The sequence below is a fragment of the Ipomoea nil genome, unplaced genomic scaffold (assembly GCF_001879475.1).
Source record: "Ipomoea nil cultivar Tokyo-kokei standard unplaced genomic scaffold, Asagao_1.1 scaffold2480, whole genome shotgun sequence".
In the NCBI taxonomy this organism is placed as follows: Eukaryota; Viridiplantae; Streptophyta; class Magnoliopsida; order Solanales; family Convolvulaceae; genus Ipomoea; species Ipomoea nil.
The window spans coordinates 3038944-3057440 of record NW_017618908.1 but is presented as its reverse complement, the minus strand read 5'-3'; the positions used below and the strand labels follow the sequence as shown (position 1 = coordinate 3057440).

The window sequence follows — 18497 nt, the reverse complement described above, 5'->3', positions numbered from 1 at the left end:
GCTAAATCCGACATTTGTTGGATTCTCAACATCGCCGAGCTCAAATGCAACCTACGACTCGCCTTAATTTTGACGCTACCTTAGTCCATCTTTGTAATAAAAGAAAAAAAAAATCATTTTTGAGCTTAAAATAAAGTCCATTTAGGTAAATATGGGCAATTTTCAAATTGGCCCCTAAAATTATAGATAAATAGCTCCATCAGGAACTCCTTAATGAGCACATAACGACACATATTATCTATATATTCTTTCTTTAGGAAGAAAAACACTTAATCAATTATTAACTCTTCAGGTTATATAAAGACCTTTGTAATTTAATATTGAGTAAATATCTAAAATGGTCCCTCGACTATAGCTAAATTCACAAATTGGTCCTCAACTTTCAATTTCAACCAATTAAGTCCTTAACTTTGTAATTTTGACACGATTTGAAATTGGTTGAAATTGAAATTGTGTTAAAATTACAAAGTTAAGGACTTAATTGGTTGAAATTGAAAGTCGATCAATTTGTGAATTTAGCTATAGTCGAGGGACCATTTTGGGTATTTACTCTTTAATATTATACATGTTGTAATTTTTATTTTTCTCATTTTTGAGAACATTAAATCCTTCATAGACTTTTCGAAATAAATATTAGTTGCATATCTAAATTTGTTATTCTGCCAATCATATTATGTAGCGGAACTTAATGTCATCTATTTTACCAAAATCAATTATAGGTCTCTACGTGAACCCTTGGCTACAGAACTCGCTTTATATCACACTACCTCATTGTTTTTGTTTATCTTTCGTACAAACACTCATTTGTAACCAATAGAGTTAACATTCAATTGTGCGAGTTGATCTATGCCTTAATTACTCTTTTATATATTGAATAGTCAAGCTACAACTGAGAGTCACTCGAGTTAGTAAAAGAACCAAGAGTCCAAGAAGTTTACTCAGAGAATAAGAATCGTAGACAGGAGTCGCCTCGAGCAGGGACTCGGCGAGAAAAAAAAAAAAAGAAACAAGGGTTAGGACCCTTAGAAAAAGCCAAAAGAGTCGCCTCGAGCAGGGACTCGGCAAGAAAAGAGAGAAACTACGGGGCATTGACCCTAAACTGTTTCTGAGATAGAAAAAGCCTAAAGGATCGCATCGACTGAGGGACTCGGCAAGAAAAGAAAGAAACAAAGGGCACTGTCCTTTAGCCGTTTCATAGAAAAAGCCTACAGGGGTTGCCTCGACTGAGGGACTCGGTAAGAAAAGAGAGAAACGACGGGGCACTGACCCTAAACTGTTTCTGAGATAGAAAAAGCCTAAAGGGTTGCCTCGACTGAGGGACTCAGCAAGAAAAGAGCGAAACGACAGGGCACTGACGCTAAACTGTTTCTGAAATAGAAAAAGCCTAAAGGGTTGCCTCGACTGAGGGACTCAGCAAGAAAAGAGAAAAGAAACAAGGGTTCCGACCCTTAGACGTTTCTTAGAGAAAAAGAGAAAAGAAACCAGGGTTCCGACCCTAGGCATTTCTTAGAGAAAAAAGAAGCTATCACCGAAAGTCACATCGACTGAGGGACTCGGTGAATAAAAAAAGAATCGAGGGTCCAAACCCTTAGAAGTTTATCAAGGAAAGAAAAGTGACAGCTGAGAGTCAATTCGACGGATGAAGAAAAAGGGGCTCGAAGTCAGAGGGTCCCCTCTACTGAAGCAGTCAGTTATATAGCAAAGAGGAGTCATGAGGATGAAATCAAGGAGATCACAGAGGATTCGGCTGTAATCCGATCATTAAAAAGAGGAGATTGAGGAGTGACTTAAGCAATTTGCATTAAGAAGACGGATACTTTCCAACATTCGAGCTAGAGAGGGCTCAATATTGAAAAGTGAGGGACTAGTTGATGGGGTGTGAATCCCGTGGGCCCGCCGCCCAAGAAAAAAAAGGGGATCAAGCCCAGAGGAAGAGAGGTCCAGGAGGAGAAAGGGCCAGGTCCAGGTGAGGAAAAGTCTAAAAGAGATATGAGCCAAACCGAGGAGTCGGCTAGACTCGGAAGTCGGCGCGAGTGTGGAATCGACACGGGTAGAAGATCGGCCTAAACTAGCCGTTAGCCCATATTAAACTCCTAATTATTACCCCTCAATTCCTAACCCCCCTAATTATCTACCCTTAAAGTCCTATTAAAACACATATTTACTTACCTCATCATAACCTACCATTTGTTACCCCATTTACTACCCATCAATACCATACTAAATGGTCTAACGGACACTATGTGGTTGGCTAGCTATAAGAAGGAGAAGAAGAGCACAAGGAAGGGGGTCACTCATGCATCTACATGTGGGAAGACTCTCTCAAGTACTATCCTACCACTCACTATTCTTTCATCCCCAAGAAGACTTCATCACTCTCCCAAAGAGAATGCACTCTTCCACAACCACTCTCCACTCATCTAAGCAAGAAGACCACATGAAGAAGACTCCATATGAGAGGACTCTACCACTCTCCCACGCATGAAGAATACTCCCTCTCTATATACAAAGTATAGTAGCTCTATCTCTACACAATGTTACATACACAAAATAACCATATACTATGTACCAATAGCTACAAGAATAGTGAAAGTATTGGCTTGGCAGTGCCCCAAAAAGCCTGTGGTTTTCACCTTTCGGTTTCCAAGTACAAAAGCATTGAGTTATATTTTTTCTACTCATTTTTCTATAAGCCGCATTGTAAACGGTGAATCCACCAACCACGGTTGTGTGGGACCTCCCTAGGCCCAAAAACCAACATTATTGTTATTAGCCACACATAAACTATTGGCGGAAAAATGGATTATATAATATAAAATTAAGTTTGATCAGTAATTAAAAAGCTTTTAAACTAACAAATAAAGATAAATTACATTAACAAAACAAGATAAAGAAGAGTCTGCAACGAATTGAAGTTCACTTGTAACAGATGGAGACATGTGAAATTAAAATTTAGGTAGTCATTTATCAATCATCATTTTCAGCTCATCCAGATAAATCCAATCCACGTTAGAATCGCCAGTCAAGCTACAACAAAATCAAAACCAAAATAATATTACAATAAAATTTGAGCTTTGTTAGTTTCATCCAAAAAAAAAAAACATGAAAGATAATTAGGAGATTGGCTATGCCTGAGGTGAGTAATGCTGGTTGAGACTTTGTTGTTGAGATGTCCCAACAACATCATGCAACTCACTGTTACTGTTTATCTGCTGCCATGGCGCTATTGACGCCATATCCTGCATATAGACACCAATTTCTTGGTTAATGTTACGTTGTTTTCATAAAACAGCAATGTTGACACAAATGAGAACTATCCTCGAGTAAGAATTGTGAATTACCTATCGTGCCACTTATGGGGCTGTGCATTATATAGCTAGCTAGCTAAATTTCATAATTAATAATCTAATTAAGATTGTAATGGTTAAAGACAGTTGGGTTGAAATTTTATTAAAATTCACCATTATATTATATTATATTATATTATATATAGTAAAAGCAAAAGAAATAAGTCTCATTAATTTACTACTAATATTCACCAATTTTTTTTTTTAAATAAGGGAAGTATATTAAACAAATAAACATTATAGACTGACTTGGGCATACGGACCACCGCACAGAGAATAGTCTTGCAATGGCTGAGTGTGAACACTTCCATTGTAATTATTATCCATTGCAAATCCATTGGAAATTTGCTGCAAAAATTAAATACTCACATGATATATTATTTAATTGACAATTTTAAAATAAGAAATTGTAAGAAGAATAAAATATGGGATACCATTCATGATATATAATTCAATTTATGGATTGATCGATAAGGTTAATAATACCTGAGTGAGAGGGCAATGATCAATATTAAGTTGATTGTCAACAACAGTATTAGTAACATTAACCAGGTAATAATTGGCACTTGAATTATGTTGCATGCCACCATTAGACACCAATGAAGCTTGGAATTGTTGTTGTTCATTGCTTTGTGTTGGATATGGAGGGTATGATGAGTTGTTACCTCCAATCACTCTGAAAGGAAGATTATGACTCTGACTCATCGGACAGCTTAATCCGTTAACCCCCTGCTGCTGCATATTTTCAATCAATAATTCTTGATTAGCAAAAGAAGCATTGTTTGGTTGTAGTTTCTTGCAACAATGTTAATGTTTGCAAAATTCAAAATATTAGTTTTGTCGGGGGCTAGAGCTTAAACTCGTCATTTATACAACCCACTCAATTCATTAATTCAGAACGATAGAGATACCTGGTTAGGATCACCAGTGAAATAATCTTGTCCATCAAACATGGGCATGTTCGGATTTTGACTAGCATAATAAGCATTACTTCCAATATCAGTCGTAAACTGCATCTGGGCTGTAATTGCTTGACCCATGTCTGCCAAGTTTTCATTCTGAAGCTTCCGGAATTTCTCTACATCTCTGGCAAGTTTGTTTTTCCTTTGCGATTTCGATAAGAAATTTCGATGTTTCTGAAAATTTTCAAATCAAATGTTAAATTGTTGTTTCACTATTACATACAAACTAACTTTCTCAAAAAGCTGCTTTGAGTAGCTTTTTGAATTTTAGTGTTTTGGAACAATAAGCTGTTACAAAAACCTATTAATCAAATACTTATATTGGTTATTTAATCATGTCAAACAACTAATAGTGATCAATCAAGTCAAAATTGACGAATAAACTAACTATTTTACCAAACAGGACCATAATGTTTTGAAGCTAGGTAGATAGGTAAAAGTTTGTGCATATGTTATAATGAAAACATAATAATAAAATGCAGGATGAGTACGTATTATTACCCCAAATTATATATATTATTATTTATTCATAATAATCTAATATACTCCATCATACGAAGGTATTAAAAATTCATTCACTATTAAAAGTAAATATACCTGCAGATGGCTGTTGACTTGTCGTTCCGTCAATTGCAATCCCTGCTGAATATCTTTCATGCACATCAAAACCCGACCTGCCGTAACTTCTGCGTGTAGGAAATTTTGAAATATATATTAAAAATAAAAGAAAAAAGACAAATTCATTTTGACTTTCAATGTAATGCATGCATGCCGTCTAGATGAATGACGGCGGCTCCCGGTAGGGATGTCAATTGGGCCAACCCATTAGGTTTTGGACCAACTTGTGGCCTCCCGGCCATGAAATTGGAGTGGATAAATAATAGCTCAAATTATGCTGTGCAACCGTTTGCACCATGTATGGTGCACACGGTTGCAAAAACAACGTTGTTTTGATTAAAAACGCGCGTCTCACTTAAAAAAAAAAAAAATCAGGTTCGATTCCCGGCAATAGCATTTTTTTGTGCATAATTTGAATTTTATATCCACAAATTCATAACTATATATCCACAAATTTATAACTATATATCCACAGTGAATGAATAACACAAAATTCAAAATGAATGAACTAAATATCCACAATGAATGAACTAAATATCCACAATGAATTAACTAAATATCCACAATCAATGAACTAAATATTCACAATAAGTGAACAACATAATGCTGTTGAGGGGAATCGAAACTGAATTTTTTTTTTAATGGGACGCGCGTTTTTAGTCAAAACGACGTCGTTTTGCAACCGTGTGCACCATGCATGGTGCACACGGTTGCACAGCATAACTATTGCAATAATAAATAAAACTAAGAGGCCGCGGGTGACAATGAATAGATCTTCAATTCTTACCGTCGCCACGTAAACTAAGACTATCCACTGCCAAAAAGAAGATGAAATTGAGTTGTTCGGTCCATTTCAACTGGCATTCTTTGCGCTTTGTATCTGACTTCCATTTATCTATCAAATGACACGCTGGCATGCCGTTTAGCTCATCAAAACCCTCCACTGCTATGCATTTGAAACCTATACATATACAAAAAGTATAAGATATATTAGTGAAAAAAGCCAGGTACATACTACTATACATACATTGCATATATATAACCAATTAAAATTAATCTATTAAATGATTTAGCTCACAAACTATTGGAAGCTGCTGATCAAATTCGCTTTTAATGAAGTTTTTTAATTTAGTGACATTCGGTTGACACTTGTGTGCATATGCAATAACAAGATCAAAGCCTCGCGCTCCTCCCCTGCTCATTCGCAAGATTTCCAAAGCTTCGGAAGGGTTCCTCACTTCAACTGCATATATGCGCCAATAAAGAAATGTTAATCGGCATTTCATAAATACAAGAAGCTAGGCATTTGTAGAAGCTTAATTAGCTAAGAGGATTGACAAAAACCCGAAACTTGAGTAAACTAGGGTACGTAGCTAGGGTGGGTTTCATTCGATGCGTATGCATGCATGCGTACCTTGAAACTTTGAGTTGATGAGGCTTAAGAGGCGAGGACACATGGAACCATCGTAAACAACAAGAACCATAGACATGTTTCTTCACCTTTCCTAGTTACGTATTCAAGCCGGTGACTATAATATATGAATTGCTCTGATGATTGTGTTCTAAGGTTGCCACTTATATACACACATAGTAGATTCATTCTCTATGGATTGTTCAAACACTAAAGGATAATGTGTGTTTCAGTAGATACGAATCCGGATACTAGATTCCTTATTTCTTATAGTCAAATCAAGTCTTACCACTATGCAAAAAGTTATATCTACTAAGTCCGAATGACAAGCTGTGGATTCGCTCTCCGACCCACCACCCAGAATTGGAACATGCCCTCTGGCCAGTAGATCAGATGATCGATCTGTAGAACTGTAGCAGATAGAAGAAGCTTAGCTTTGTTTTACGGCAAATTAAAGGAATAACAATAAGTCATTTAAACAATGCCAGTCCATCGAAACTAATTTAGGATAACAAGAGTTACGAGTAGCTTGGGGAAGTGTTTTAGGATATATTATTAATAAATCATTAATCAGTATCTAGTAGTCTAGTACTTATGGTCAATCAAACAGATACCATGGATACCACATGCAATCAACTGGAGATTAAATATTAGATACAGGGAAAGAAGATGACAAAATTCATTATGAAGACAATCTATCCAAACGGGGCCTACTTGCCAATCCATATATATATACCATAATCAGGTGAGTTGATCTAGTAGATCTAATGGTTGAAAATTAAAAATTATAATAATATCTATCTTTATATTAATATGGAATATTGAGTAAGGAAGTATATATATACAAATATTTAATATATTTAATATATTTAATTTAATATAAAGAGTTAATACCACAAATGGTCAACTAACTATTAGGCTAGTACTCAATTTAGCCCAATTTCAACTCGACCAAAACATGTACTTGACTTTCATTTTTTACCATAAATAGTCTTCCGTTAAAATTTATGTTAAATGGGTGTTAAATCTAAGGGTATTATTGTCAAATCAATTATTATGATTATGATTAACTCTTTTAGCGAATTATGTAGGTTAATTTAATATGAATACGATCATAAAATCAAAGGTACGAAGCAAGAATAAATTAGGATGCAATTATCAAACAACATACTGCGAGTTGATCTTACCCCAAAAGGCTTAATCCCCAACCTTAAGGGCCCCCCACACTCCGACCCGATAGAGCATGTGGGAGGATGTAAATCACGGTCACTCAATGGGTTAGTAGGCAGGGCCAAATGCCGGTGCGCACAAAGAATCTGCCCACTTTGGACATAATTCCCACACTGCCGCCGCCGAGGTTCGAACCTTGGTCTCATACCCCAAATACTACCCACTAAACCATTGAGCTAAGCCCGTGCAGGTACTGCGAGTTGATCTGTTTCTTGGACTAGCTGCTTCAGGTCCAATTAGGTTGTCTTTCAAAAAGCTTAAACATGATATCCTCCAGCTCTCCATGGTCCCTTCTAGTTCTTTTGACTTCAGGTCCCTTAACTGGAGCTGCTTGCTTCTTCTCCTGCACAGAGACCAGAAATAGAAAGTGGCTGTTATTATTCCAATCACATGAAGGGACCGTAAGCACAGAAACCAAAAATAGAAAGTTGAACCTTGAGTACAGTAATGGAAATAAAGGCAATCATACATACTTGCCAAGAATGTTTCAGACACCCTATGGCTATGGTTAGCTAACAAGATTGATACGAGGTTCAAACATCAAAATGAGATGAAAATTCAAGCAGGACAAAGCAATTATTCAAAAACGTTTTTTCAAATTGAAATCATAGTCAAACACAGCATCTATAAGCAAGTCTCCTGTATTCCAATCGAGTACAATATACGACTGAAAAGTTAAAACCCATCCAATGTAATTCAGTGAACCCAGAGGATGGAAATTAAGTACCTTAGAGCCAGATGCAATCAAACCCAACATCCCAGGCATCGACCTCATGTGCACACCACGATCATTATCTATTATCTAGTTGACAATGAATCAAACGTATAAGACGATAAGGCAATGGTGGGCAAGGTTTAAAAAGGCGGAGGCGTGCCTTGAGGCGTTTTCTATTTTGAGGCGAGGCGTATTGAGGCGTAAGCCTCAATTTTTAGCCTCAGAATATATTAGTAAGCTGTAAGCCTGTAAACATTATTCATAAAATTTACCAAAATATAAGATTAATATTCATTAGCTAAAAGTTTCATTGGTCTCAAAGAAACACACCACAAAACATCAAACATAATATAAGTCTAAAGCAAACAAATGCATAACAATCTAAAGTTGGAGGGTTGGAGGTCGCCGGAACTTGGAGGTCGTCGGAGGGGGGAGGTCGCCAGAGGGGGAGGTCGCCGGAGGGGGGAGGTCGCGTCGCAGACTTCACTCTCGCACAGTGAGTTCGCAGTCTTCGGCTCTTCGCACAATCGCACTTCCCGTTTCTTTGAATTACTTACACTGACTTCTAATTCTAGTCTAGGGTTATTGGGTCATTGGGTTGGGTTTTTTTGTATTGGGCTTAAACAAATAATAGTTGGACTTTCTAACATCTAAAAGGCCTAAACAGCCTCACTTAACGCCTCAGACACGCCTTGCCTCAGACACGCCTTAGGCGTGTCTGAGGCGTACGCCTCTATGGCCTGAGGCGTCCGCCTCTAACATTGCCTGAGAGGCGGACGCCTCAAGGCTATACCCTACCGCCTCGCCTTGAGGCGTACTGAGGCGCGCCTTTTTAAACCATGATGGTGGGAGCTGCCAAGTTACAAACAGTAGAACGATCTATAATCTACTCTACCTGTATCTGTCTGTTCTTAATCATCAACTTATTTGTTCTTTCACGAATTTCCTGTATTCCTCCATATTCCTAATGTGAGGCTTCATGTCAAACTTATGTTCAATTCTCCCTTCCATGGCAACCTTTCCTGTGAAATACCAAATCAACGACAACACTTTAACTAAATGATGAATAGGATAAAAATCACTTCAATTATTCCAATGAACAATTCACTAGAATGGAGCACAATTTCCACCTTAATTTGACTCTGAGAAAATTTTACACATTGGCACAAAATCTTGACGATGGAGATGTTGAAAGACTGAAATTGACCATAAAACCCGTTTTGGAAAGATTTAAGACCAGAATCTACTAAGCACCCAAATCCGACATTTGGATTCTCAACATCTAGGAGGTAAAATAGGCCAGCTCAAATACAACCTACGACTAAGCTTAATTTCGACGCTACCTTATTCAATCTTTGTGATTATTTAACCAAAAAAAAAAGTGTTTGTTCCTATCCAGGAACATACGCCTATTGTTAATTTTCAAAAAAAATATTAATTTGTTAATAATACAATTTTCTCCTGTACAGTGACTACAATCCAACCAATATAATCAACTCATCAACACTGTCAAAATTTTATTCTATCAACACTGTACTCCAAACTTTCTCAACACATAACTATCAACACTACAACATATTATATTGCACACTAAGCCAAAATTTTATCGACACATATAGAGAAAGAGACTGTGAATGTTAATGGCGATGATTCAGAAGTTTTAGCATACTTAACAAAAATTACAAGGAATACATGTAGACACAGTAGCTTACCCAATGATATGATGATGAAGGATATCAAGGTACCAAGTGCTCCAAAAAGCATAATAGTTGAGATATTACAAAAAACATTGCTTCTTTTTCACCTGAAACCTGTCAACATTGCAAAGGGTTAAAATGAAAATGAGTGATTGATGCAATTTAAGTAATAGTAGCAGCCAGTTAAAACAAAATATATTAGATAATACTGCTTCAAAGAGAAAATTTCTGTGATTGATAAAATAAGGCTTCATTGAGAAAAAGTGTGCAAACTAACTCAAAATGTAATGTAAAGTTTGCAAAATGAAGATAAAAGAAACTATTATCAGATACAACATAATTTCTAACCACCTAAGTTCTTGCTCAAAAACAGACCTCTTGAGATTATCTTAAATTAAACAAGATTTTCAACTTTAGATATTTGGTCATTTTCACATTTTCTATAATACTCCATAGCCAAAGGGTGAAAACTAAAATATGCGAGCTTGTTCCTCTGGAGGTAACTAGAATAACAACGCCAGTACATATTCCCTGACAGCCAGAAAACCAAAATACATGGAAGAAAAACAGAACTTAACTTATTCTCAACAGCAATCAAGCAATCAATGGAAACTGGCACGCACACACAAACACTAAACATTCCAACTCACAATTGAGAGAGCAGTAATGGATTCATTCATCCAATGGCTTTCTTCCAAGAGATGGCCAATAACAATACACGCACAGATAAGAGCCACAAATAGGTTCACCACTGAGCCATGATCGGAGGCTGTTAACAGATTCATCTTCGACAATAGTGTCCCAGCGTCAACTCCCATTTCCCCAACTCCTTTTATAAAATCCTCAGCAATTCACCACTAAACAAGCAAGTTTCTCCAGCACTTCAATTCGACATCACAATCAGTGACATTGTGCCAGGTGTAATGTGACATCACAATCCCACAGAAGAAGACAGTGAGGATGGCACTTAAAGAAAATAACTGCAAAATATTAATTGTCAGTGCAAGAATAATTACACTCCTAATTACTCCATGACAAATAGTAAGAAACTAAATTTAACAGAGCTGAGAATGTTTAGGAACACTTACTTCAGAGAGCATATATGATAAATAAGCCATACAAATCATAATAGCAACCTCACGATCAGTGGAATGCCTAGAATACACAGCACAGTTAGCAATATGTAGTAGTTTCGTTAGAAAATAAAAAACAAAGTGACATGTTAATTGCTCCCAGACATTTATGAGTTCTTTCTTTAGCGTACAGAATCTGATGTAATCCACATATTATGAGAACAGACAGCACTCTTCATTGTCTAAAAAGCATATTATCAGGGGCTAAAGATGCTAGCCATGGGTTAACCATCTTTTCAGATTGGTTAAATCCTTTAAAGCCTCGCATTTTTCTACTGGGAAGGAAAAAAAATTCCACTTTTTATCAAAGCAATCACCTTGACCATTCACTTAGTGGTAACACACTTTGAAAAAACCACCTTTCTTGCTATTAGAACTATGTTAGTGCTTTTTCTTATCCTTAACAATTTATTTCCTTCTTTTAGCATAAAAACTCCCCAACAATGGAAATTTCCAATGATCATAGCATAAGAATACCAGCTTCAATCACAACAAAAAATGAAGCAACAAAATCCCACCATTTAATTGAAATAAAGCCCTGAAAACAGTCATGATCATCACAAATGAAAGATTTCAAAATTTCTTGGCAATTTCATCAATCAACTGAAGAAGCATTATTATTGGCATACACTAGAACTTGGATATAACAAGAGAGGTCAAAAGTTTACAGTGAGGAAGAGGAGACCGAGGCAGAGGGAGGGGGAGGCAAGTCTTTCTGAGTCGGCGCTTGGTGGTGTCGCCGTCGCCGCCGCCGCCATAGAGATTTGAGATTCCAGCGAGCAGGCTCGAGCTGTAGGTAGATGAAGTAGCGGGAAAGGTTCCAGCGGCAACGGATCGAACCTGAGGGTCCAGCGGCGACCTTTGATGACGCCGGCGACTTTGCCCATCTTTACGAAGAATAAAATACCACCCTTGTAAAAATGGGTGAGGTGGTGGTGGTGTTTTTTTTTTTTTTTTTTTTTTAATGGTATATCTATTAGATTGTAGTTTCTAAGTTATTAGACCTTCACTGACACTTTCTCATGACCTCCTAAATAGAAAATGTTACTCATGTCATCTGAGCACAAGGTGTCTGGCAGGTGATGTATTAGTTGTTTTTAATTTGAAATAAAGATCAAATAGACCATTCAACTGCACACCAAAGTGCAATTAGACCATTAAACTAAAAAAAAAAAATCTATTTGAGCCATTGAACTAAAAAAAAAAAAAAAAAATGCAATTAAACCATTGAACAACACAAAAATATGCAATTTAGCTCAAAATGACATGTTTACCTGATGTAGCAAGTTACCGATTTTAAAATTAATTTTTTTAAATAATTTTAAATAATTAATAATTAATAAAATAAAATAAATAATAAAAAAAAAAAAAGAGGAACTGCTGGCCGGAGACGAAGGGACGGTCCTTCGTCTCCATGGCTGGAGGGGGAGGTTCGTCTCCGGGCCATGGAGGTGGAGGTTCGTCTACGGCCATGGAGAAGCCGGCATCGTATCCAACAGGCAGTTTCTGTTTTTTTTTTTTTAAATAATATTTTAATTAATTATTTATTTAAAATTATTTTAAAAAATTAACTTTAAAATCGGTAACTTGCTACATCAGATAAACAGGTTATTTTATGTTAAATTACATGTTTTTGTATTATTCAATGGCTCAATTGTATTTTTTTTAGTTCAATGATCTAATTGCACTTTGGCGCAAATTATGCTGTGGACTCGTGCCCACAATGCATTATGGATACGAGTCCAAAGCGACGTCGTTTTTCCTGGCATTCCAGTTTTTTTTAAAAAAATTGATTTTGTCTCGCCATTAACGGCGTTATTCGTTTGTAGAATTATGAATGTACAGTTATAGAATTATGGAATTATGAACACAGAGTTCTGACATTATGAACTTACAATTATGAACATATAGTGATAAAATCGTGAACATAGAGCTTTGAAAATTATGAATTTACAATTATTGAATTATGAATGTACAGTTACGAAATTATGAATGTACAGTTACAAAATTATGAATGTACAGTTATGGAATTATGAACACAGAGCTCTGACATTATGAACTTACTATTATGAAAATATAGTGATAAAATTATAAACATAGAGCTCTAAAATTGTGAACATAGAGCTTCGAAAATTATGAATTTACAGTTACGGAAGTATGAATGTATAATTATGAAATTATGAATACAATACACTTTGACGTACAGTTGAGTGACCTATTTGACCATTATTCTTTTTTATTTCAAACTTTAATCTCACATATCATACCTAAGTATATTTACCCAAATTCCAGCCCAACTGTTTACCTATGTATATTTACCCAAAGTCCAGCCCAACTATTTTCAAAAAAAAAAAAAAAAAAAAAAAAAAAAGAGAAGAAGAAGAAGAAGTCCAGCCCAACTAAGGGTGTGTTTAGAAACACATAAAATAATTTTTGAAATTATTTTTTGGGTTTCCAGTGTTTTGTAAAGTTTAGAAAATTAAAAATCATGGAAAATCAATTCCGATCAAAGGAAAAAATTACCTTATTTTTCTAAAAGAAAATTCTAGAAAATAACTTTTTATTTTTTTTTATAAAGAAAAGTCATTTTCCAAGTCTCTTTTCTTCACCTTTCCAACATTCTTCCTCAGTCATCTTTTCCAATCTATCTCATTAGTGACCAACTGGTCATCTTCCATTGGAGAGGGTGAGCAGTTTGTCATCTTCTTCGATGGAGTGGTCGCCTTCTCTGAGATGGGAAGGCGACCAACCGGTTGTGTTCACTTTCTGGTTGAATGCAACTGGCGTCGATCGCTGATTTTATTTTTGGAGTTGACAAAATAAAGTTTAAAGTATTTGATTATTTTCTTTCCTGCTCATTTTTCAAAAAAATAAACCAAACACATTAAAACAATTTTCTGAAATGCAATTAAACACTATAATTGTGTTTTCAGCCCTAGCAACAACCCGTTTCAGTAGATTCTTTGGAAGCAAGTGATTTAATTGCTAATCGGTCCTCAATGTGAGAATGTTGTAATCATTTTCTCATTATTTTTGTCAACGCCAAAATTCAAATCATGCACTCTTTACTTCGGCAAATTATGTTACTTAAAAAAAAAATCATTTTTGATTGCGATTAGTTATCTAAATATATATTCATAATTTTATAATTTCACATTATGAATATATAGTTATGAAGTTATGGATGTGTAGTTATGAATGGAATTCTGAATGTATAGTTATGAAGTTATGGATGTGTAGTTATGTAATTCTGAATGTATAGTTATGAAGTTAATTGATGTGTAGTTATACAATTCTGAATGTATAGTTATGAAGTTATGGATGTGTAGTTATGCAATTTTGAATGTATAATTATGAAGTTATGGATGTATAGTTCAAATTATGCACAACATAACGCCGTTAACGGCAATTGAAACTAAATTTTTTTTAAAAAATTGAACGTTAAAACGACATCGTTTTTATAACCGTGTGCACCACGATTGCTCGGCATAACTACTCCTTTACTTCTTATCCAAATGAATTGTCCAACCACATTGCATTTCTATTATTTGAAGCCCTAGAAGAGAATACTCATTGGGCCTACAAGCCACTAAAACTTAAAAGGGAACAAGCATGGCAAATTACATCGTGCAGGCGCACAATCAATCGTTATGCCATGGAACCGTGTTCACCCAATCGTTATATCTTACACCACGGCGCGCGTAGCACTATGCGCCGCGCGTCTCCCAAAACGACGTCGTTTTGGGAGGCGCGGTAGGAAGTTGTTGTGATTATGTGTATTTGTTCACACAATTATGTGTATTTGTTCACACAATTATGTGTATTTGTTCATACAGTTATGTACATTCTTTTTATACAATTATGTACATCCGAATCAGAAAATTTATGTGTATTATGTTAAGAGTTGATGTGTATTATGTTAAAAGTTTATGTTTATTATGTATTATGTTAGATTATGTGTATTATCTTTTAAAAAGAGTATGTATATTTTGTTATATAATTATGTACATTCATGTATACAATTATGTGTATTCTAGTATAACATTATGTACATTTTGAACAGCGAGTTTTTTTTAAAGAAAAAATTACTGCCATTCACTGGGGCGAGAAATTTCAAAAAAAATAAATAAATTAAAACGACATCGTTTTGCATCTGGGCGTACAGTGCAACGCCCGCCGTGGTGTAGGATATAAATTGCCGTGTTCGCCATGGATGGTGAACACGGTCCCAACGGTAACGGTGTACCGTTATCATTTTTTTTTTAATTAATCGCACAATTTTTCTTCTTTATTTTCATATTTCGCGCAAGTTTCTTCAACATTCATAAATTATGAATGCGCAGGCATGGATTTATGAATGTGCAGTTATGAAATTATGAATTTTCTTTTATGAGATTATGAGTTTTCTTTTATGCGATTATGAATTTTCTGTTATGAGATTATGAATTTACAGTACATTCATAATCTCATAACAGAAAATTTATAATCTGAACAAACGTGCGTCGTTAACAGCACATTAACTATAAAAAAAAAATCCCGTAAAAACGACACTATTTCGACCCGTGTTCACCATTCATGGTGAACACGTTTCCAGGACATAATTTGCGGTGCACAATGCATTGTACATCCTGAACGGTTCTTTTTAGAAATTCTGTTTCTAAAAATTCTCTATTTCGTATGTACAGGATTGTATAGTAGAATACACATAAACTCCTAACATAATACATAATATACATAAACACAAGTGTTAAAAATACACATATACTCTTAACATAATACACATAAACTCTAAACATAATACACATAAACACAAGTGTTAAAAAAAACTGTAACGGGATTGGACGTAAAGGTGTCTGTCGCGTCAACTCCCCACCAACTTATAAAAACGTCGTCGTTTTGGGCAAGGGTACACAAGTGGCATTGTGCACCTGGTACACGATATAACGATTGAACAAGCATTTGCATTCAATAGTTATACCATTGACCCGAGTCCACCTTGCAAGGTAGACCGGGTCAAAATTCACAATTTATATGTTGTATGTACACAATTTGTGAACATTGAGTATGTAAATTGTGAGCAACTATATCAGATCAATAATTTTTTTTCATGACTTGGAATAAGAGAATATGATTTGGAGGAGAGAGGAGAGATAAGAAATTATATTTGCATGAGAATTGATTTTTTGTGGGCCTTAGGAGTGGAGAGAGAAAAGCTATAAAACTTTGATTTTCTTTCATGTTGAGCTCACAAGCGCGCCCAGAAAGCGTGTGTACTGAACGCGCCTTCTAAGCGAGTAACTACTTCTATTATTTTTTTTATTTTTACTGACAAATTTGTTTTCTTTGTTTTTTTTTTCTTTTTCTTTTTCTTTTTTTCCTTCTCTCCCATCATTTATTTCCTAGTCATACTTGCAAAAACTCCTAAAAATTTATCAAACCCTAGGACCCTCCATATATAACTCTTTGATTTCTTCCAACACATAATACAAAACAAATCACATGATTTGCCTCAAAAGCACAGTAATCCAACAAAAGATGTAATTGAGTGATATGAGTAGAGCATAATCGTCATATTTGAAGGACACAAGTTTATTTATTTATTTATTTTTAATATACGCATGATTCTTTAAAATACTTTCTCAAATTTATTTCTTATTAATATCCTTTTTTATAGTTAATCTTGTTGCGCCTGTCACAGAGGAACCGTTATTAGGAGTGATACATAACATGTTATATATTAGTCTCATCATTTTATTATTTTTATCATTTTTCTCGTCGGGCCATAAATAAATGCAAAATAAAGGCACTATAGCAACCTTGCAAGCCAATTAATTGCAAACATTTTGTGCTTCACTTCATTTTGTGATGATTTGATGAAATATTTTTCTTAAAAATTATAGTTAGTGGTGAAGATCAAAATATATATATATATATATATATATATATATATATATTTATACTTTTTCGTGTTACTGAATTTGATTCTTTAGATCTTTGCTCAAATTCTCCTCTCAATAGTCAACACCGTACTAGCCCTCAACTACATCATCGTATAACTGAGTACGATCGACCTCTCAACCTTATACTACACAAAGATGCCCTTTATATTTGAGCCAACATATCTTGATGAATTAATGTTAAATCTGAGGATAACAGTAGGATATGGTAGGGTAGGGCAAAGGTATACTCCTCGTCCTCAAAACCTCACCCCATTTTTCATCCCTATCTAGTCATTCAAGACATAAATCTTTCTTTATTCATATCTATCCTCATCCAAAAAAAAAAAATCTTGGCTAGTCAACTGTACTCCAAGTCAAGCGTAGTTACCTATCTACCCCTTCACAATTTTTTCCTCATTACATAGCATTTCCTAATTGGAGAATAAAGTAACATTAATTTTAACTAATAATAGTCGAGTCACCAAATTCATGAGCACCAATAATGATTATTAGTCACATCATAATTCAAGAGGGAAATAGCATTTTCCTAATCATAATTGAAATGCTAAATTAAATACAAAATAGTCTTCAATCAAATAGAAACATATATAATTACAATATATATATATACACACCCACATATGCCAAGACAAGAATGGACAGATAGGCGGGGCATCTATATATCATGCATATCTCACGTCCCTAATGGGTAAATGAAAAAGAAAATATATATATTCCCGGGCACAAACGCTGTTGCCGTTGGTTCCTTAAATTTTGGTCTACAACATTCCCTGTTGTGGTCTAAATGGAGTGGTTAAACCTCAACAAAAACGATGATCGATGATGTTGAAAAATGAACAGCCGTCCGGACATGTACTGGGCGGCCTTTAACTGACGATGATGACGACGACATGCAGAGTTTAAAGAAACGAACAGAACAATATTTGAAGCTAAGTCCAACGTAGTATGGACCACGTAGGTTAGGTTTGCAGATCAGAGAGTCACAGCGCCCGCAGGAACTGATCTGAATTAAAGCGTGCGTACGTTACACTATATGTATGTATTATATAATCCTAATCAAATTTTAATTATTGAGTGTACCCCTCTGCACTTCAATGTCTGCTTGTAAATCATATGATACCAACATATATTAGATGTTGTATACATGCATGATAGCATGTACAACACATACACACATTGTTTATTGAATACTAATTTGTGTTCGGTTTAAGTGATACTTGTTGGGAGGATGGTGGTGAAAGGTCATGTTCGGGTGACTAGAGGATTTTTGGACAGATGTTTGAAGGGTTAAATTCAGTATTTTGCCTCTAAAAACTGTGGCCGAGACGATGATTGTTGGGTGAAGGCCAAGGGCCAAGTCCAACACCTTTACCTCTCGAAAATGTGACGGTATATAAGGAAATAAATTAAAGTGACCTCTTCCA

General features: G+C 35.3%; 1 protein-coding gene across 7 annotated transcripts; it reads right to left on the bottom strand.

Annotated features, from left to right (window-relative positions):
* Positions 1-2816: 2816 nt before the first annotated feature.
* On the bottom strand, positions 2817-12028 carry LOC109153289. 7 transcript variants are annotated; one of them, XM_019301167.1, is made up of 15 exons: positions 11782-12028; positions 11069-11135; positions 10631-10960; positions 9996-10094; positions 9179-9305; positions 8296-8370; positions 7763-7911; positions 6006-6170; positions 5715-5888; positions 4907-4995; positions 4259-4483; positions 3834-4082; positions 3597-3695; positions 3132-3239; positions 2817-3027 (listed from the first exon to the last, which is right to left on the bottom strand). In XM_019301167.1, the coding sequence occupies exons 7-15, from the start codon at positions 7851-7853 to the stop codon at positions 3010-3012; spliced, it is 1218 nt and encodes a 405-aa protein (XP_019156712.1). In that variant the 5' UTR covers positions 7854-7911; positions 8296-8370; positions 9179-9305; positions 9996-10094; positions 10631-10960; positions 11069-11135; positions 11782-12028; the 3' UTR covers positions 2817-3009. The 7 variants fall into 7 exon arrangements, 6 of the variants coding, with proteins under 6 accessions (XP_019156712.1, XP_019156714.1, XP_019156715.1 ...); XR_002049489.1 differs by lacking the exon at positions 11782-12028 and having other exon boundaries at positions 3611-3695; positions 11069-11317; XM_019301169.1 differs by lacking the exon at positions 11782-12028 and having other exon boundaries at positions 3834-4079; positions 11069-11317.
* Positions 12029-18497: the final 6469 nt, after the last annotated feature.

What these genes read in the sequence shown, in the direction of transcription:
- LOC109153289 (XM_019301167.1), bottom strand. Translation starts at nt 7,853, where the DNA reads ATGGAGAGCTGGAGGATATCATGTTTAAGCTTTTTGAAAGACAACCTA. An exon ending in TCAGCAGCTTCCAATAGTTT is followed by an intron (nt 5,889 to 6,005) that starts GTGAGCTAAATC and finishes GTATATGTATAG; the next exon opens with GTTTCAAATGCATAGCAGTG. An exon ending in GCGGTGGTCCGTATGCCCAA is followed by an intron (nt 3,240 to 3,596) that starts GTCAGTCTATAA and finishes GTCTATATGCAG; the next exon opens with GATATGGCGTCAATAGCGCC.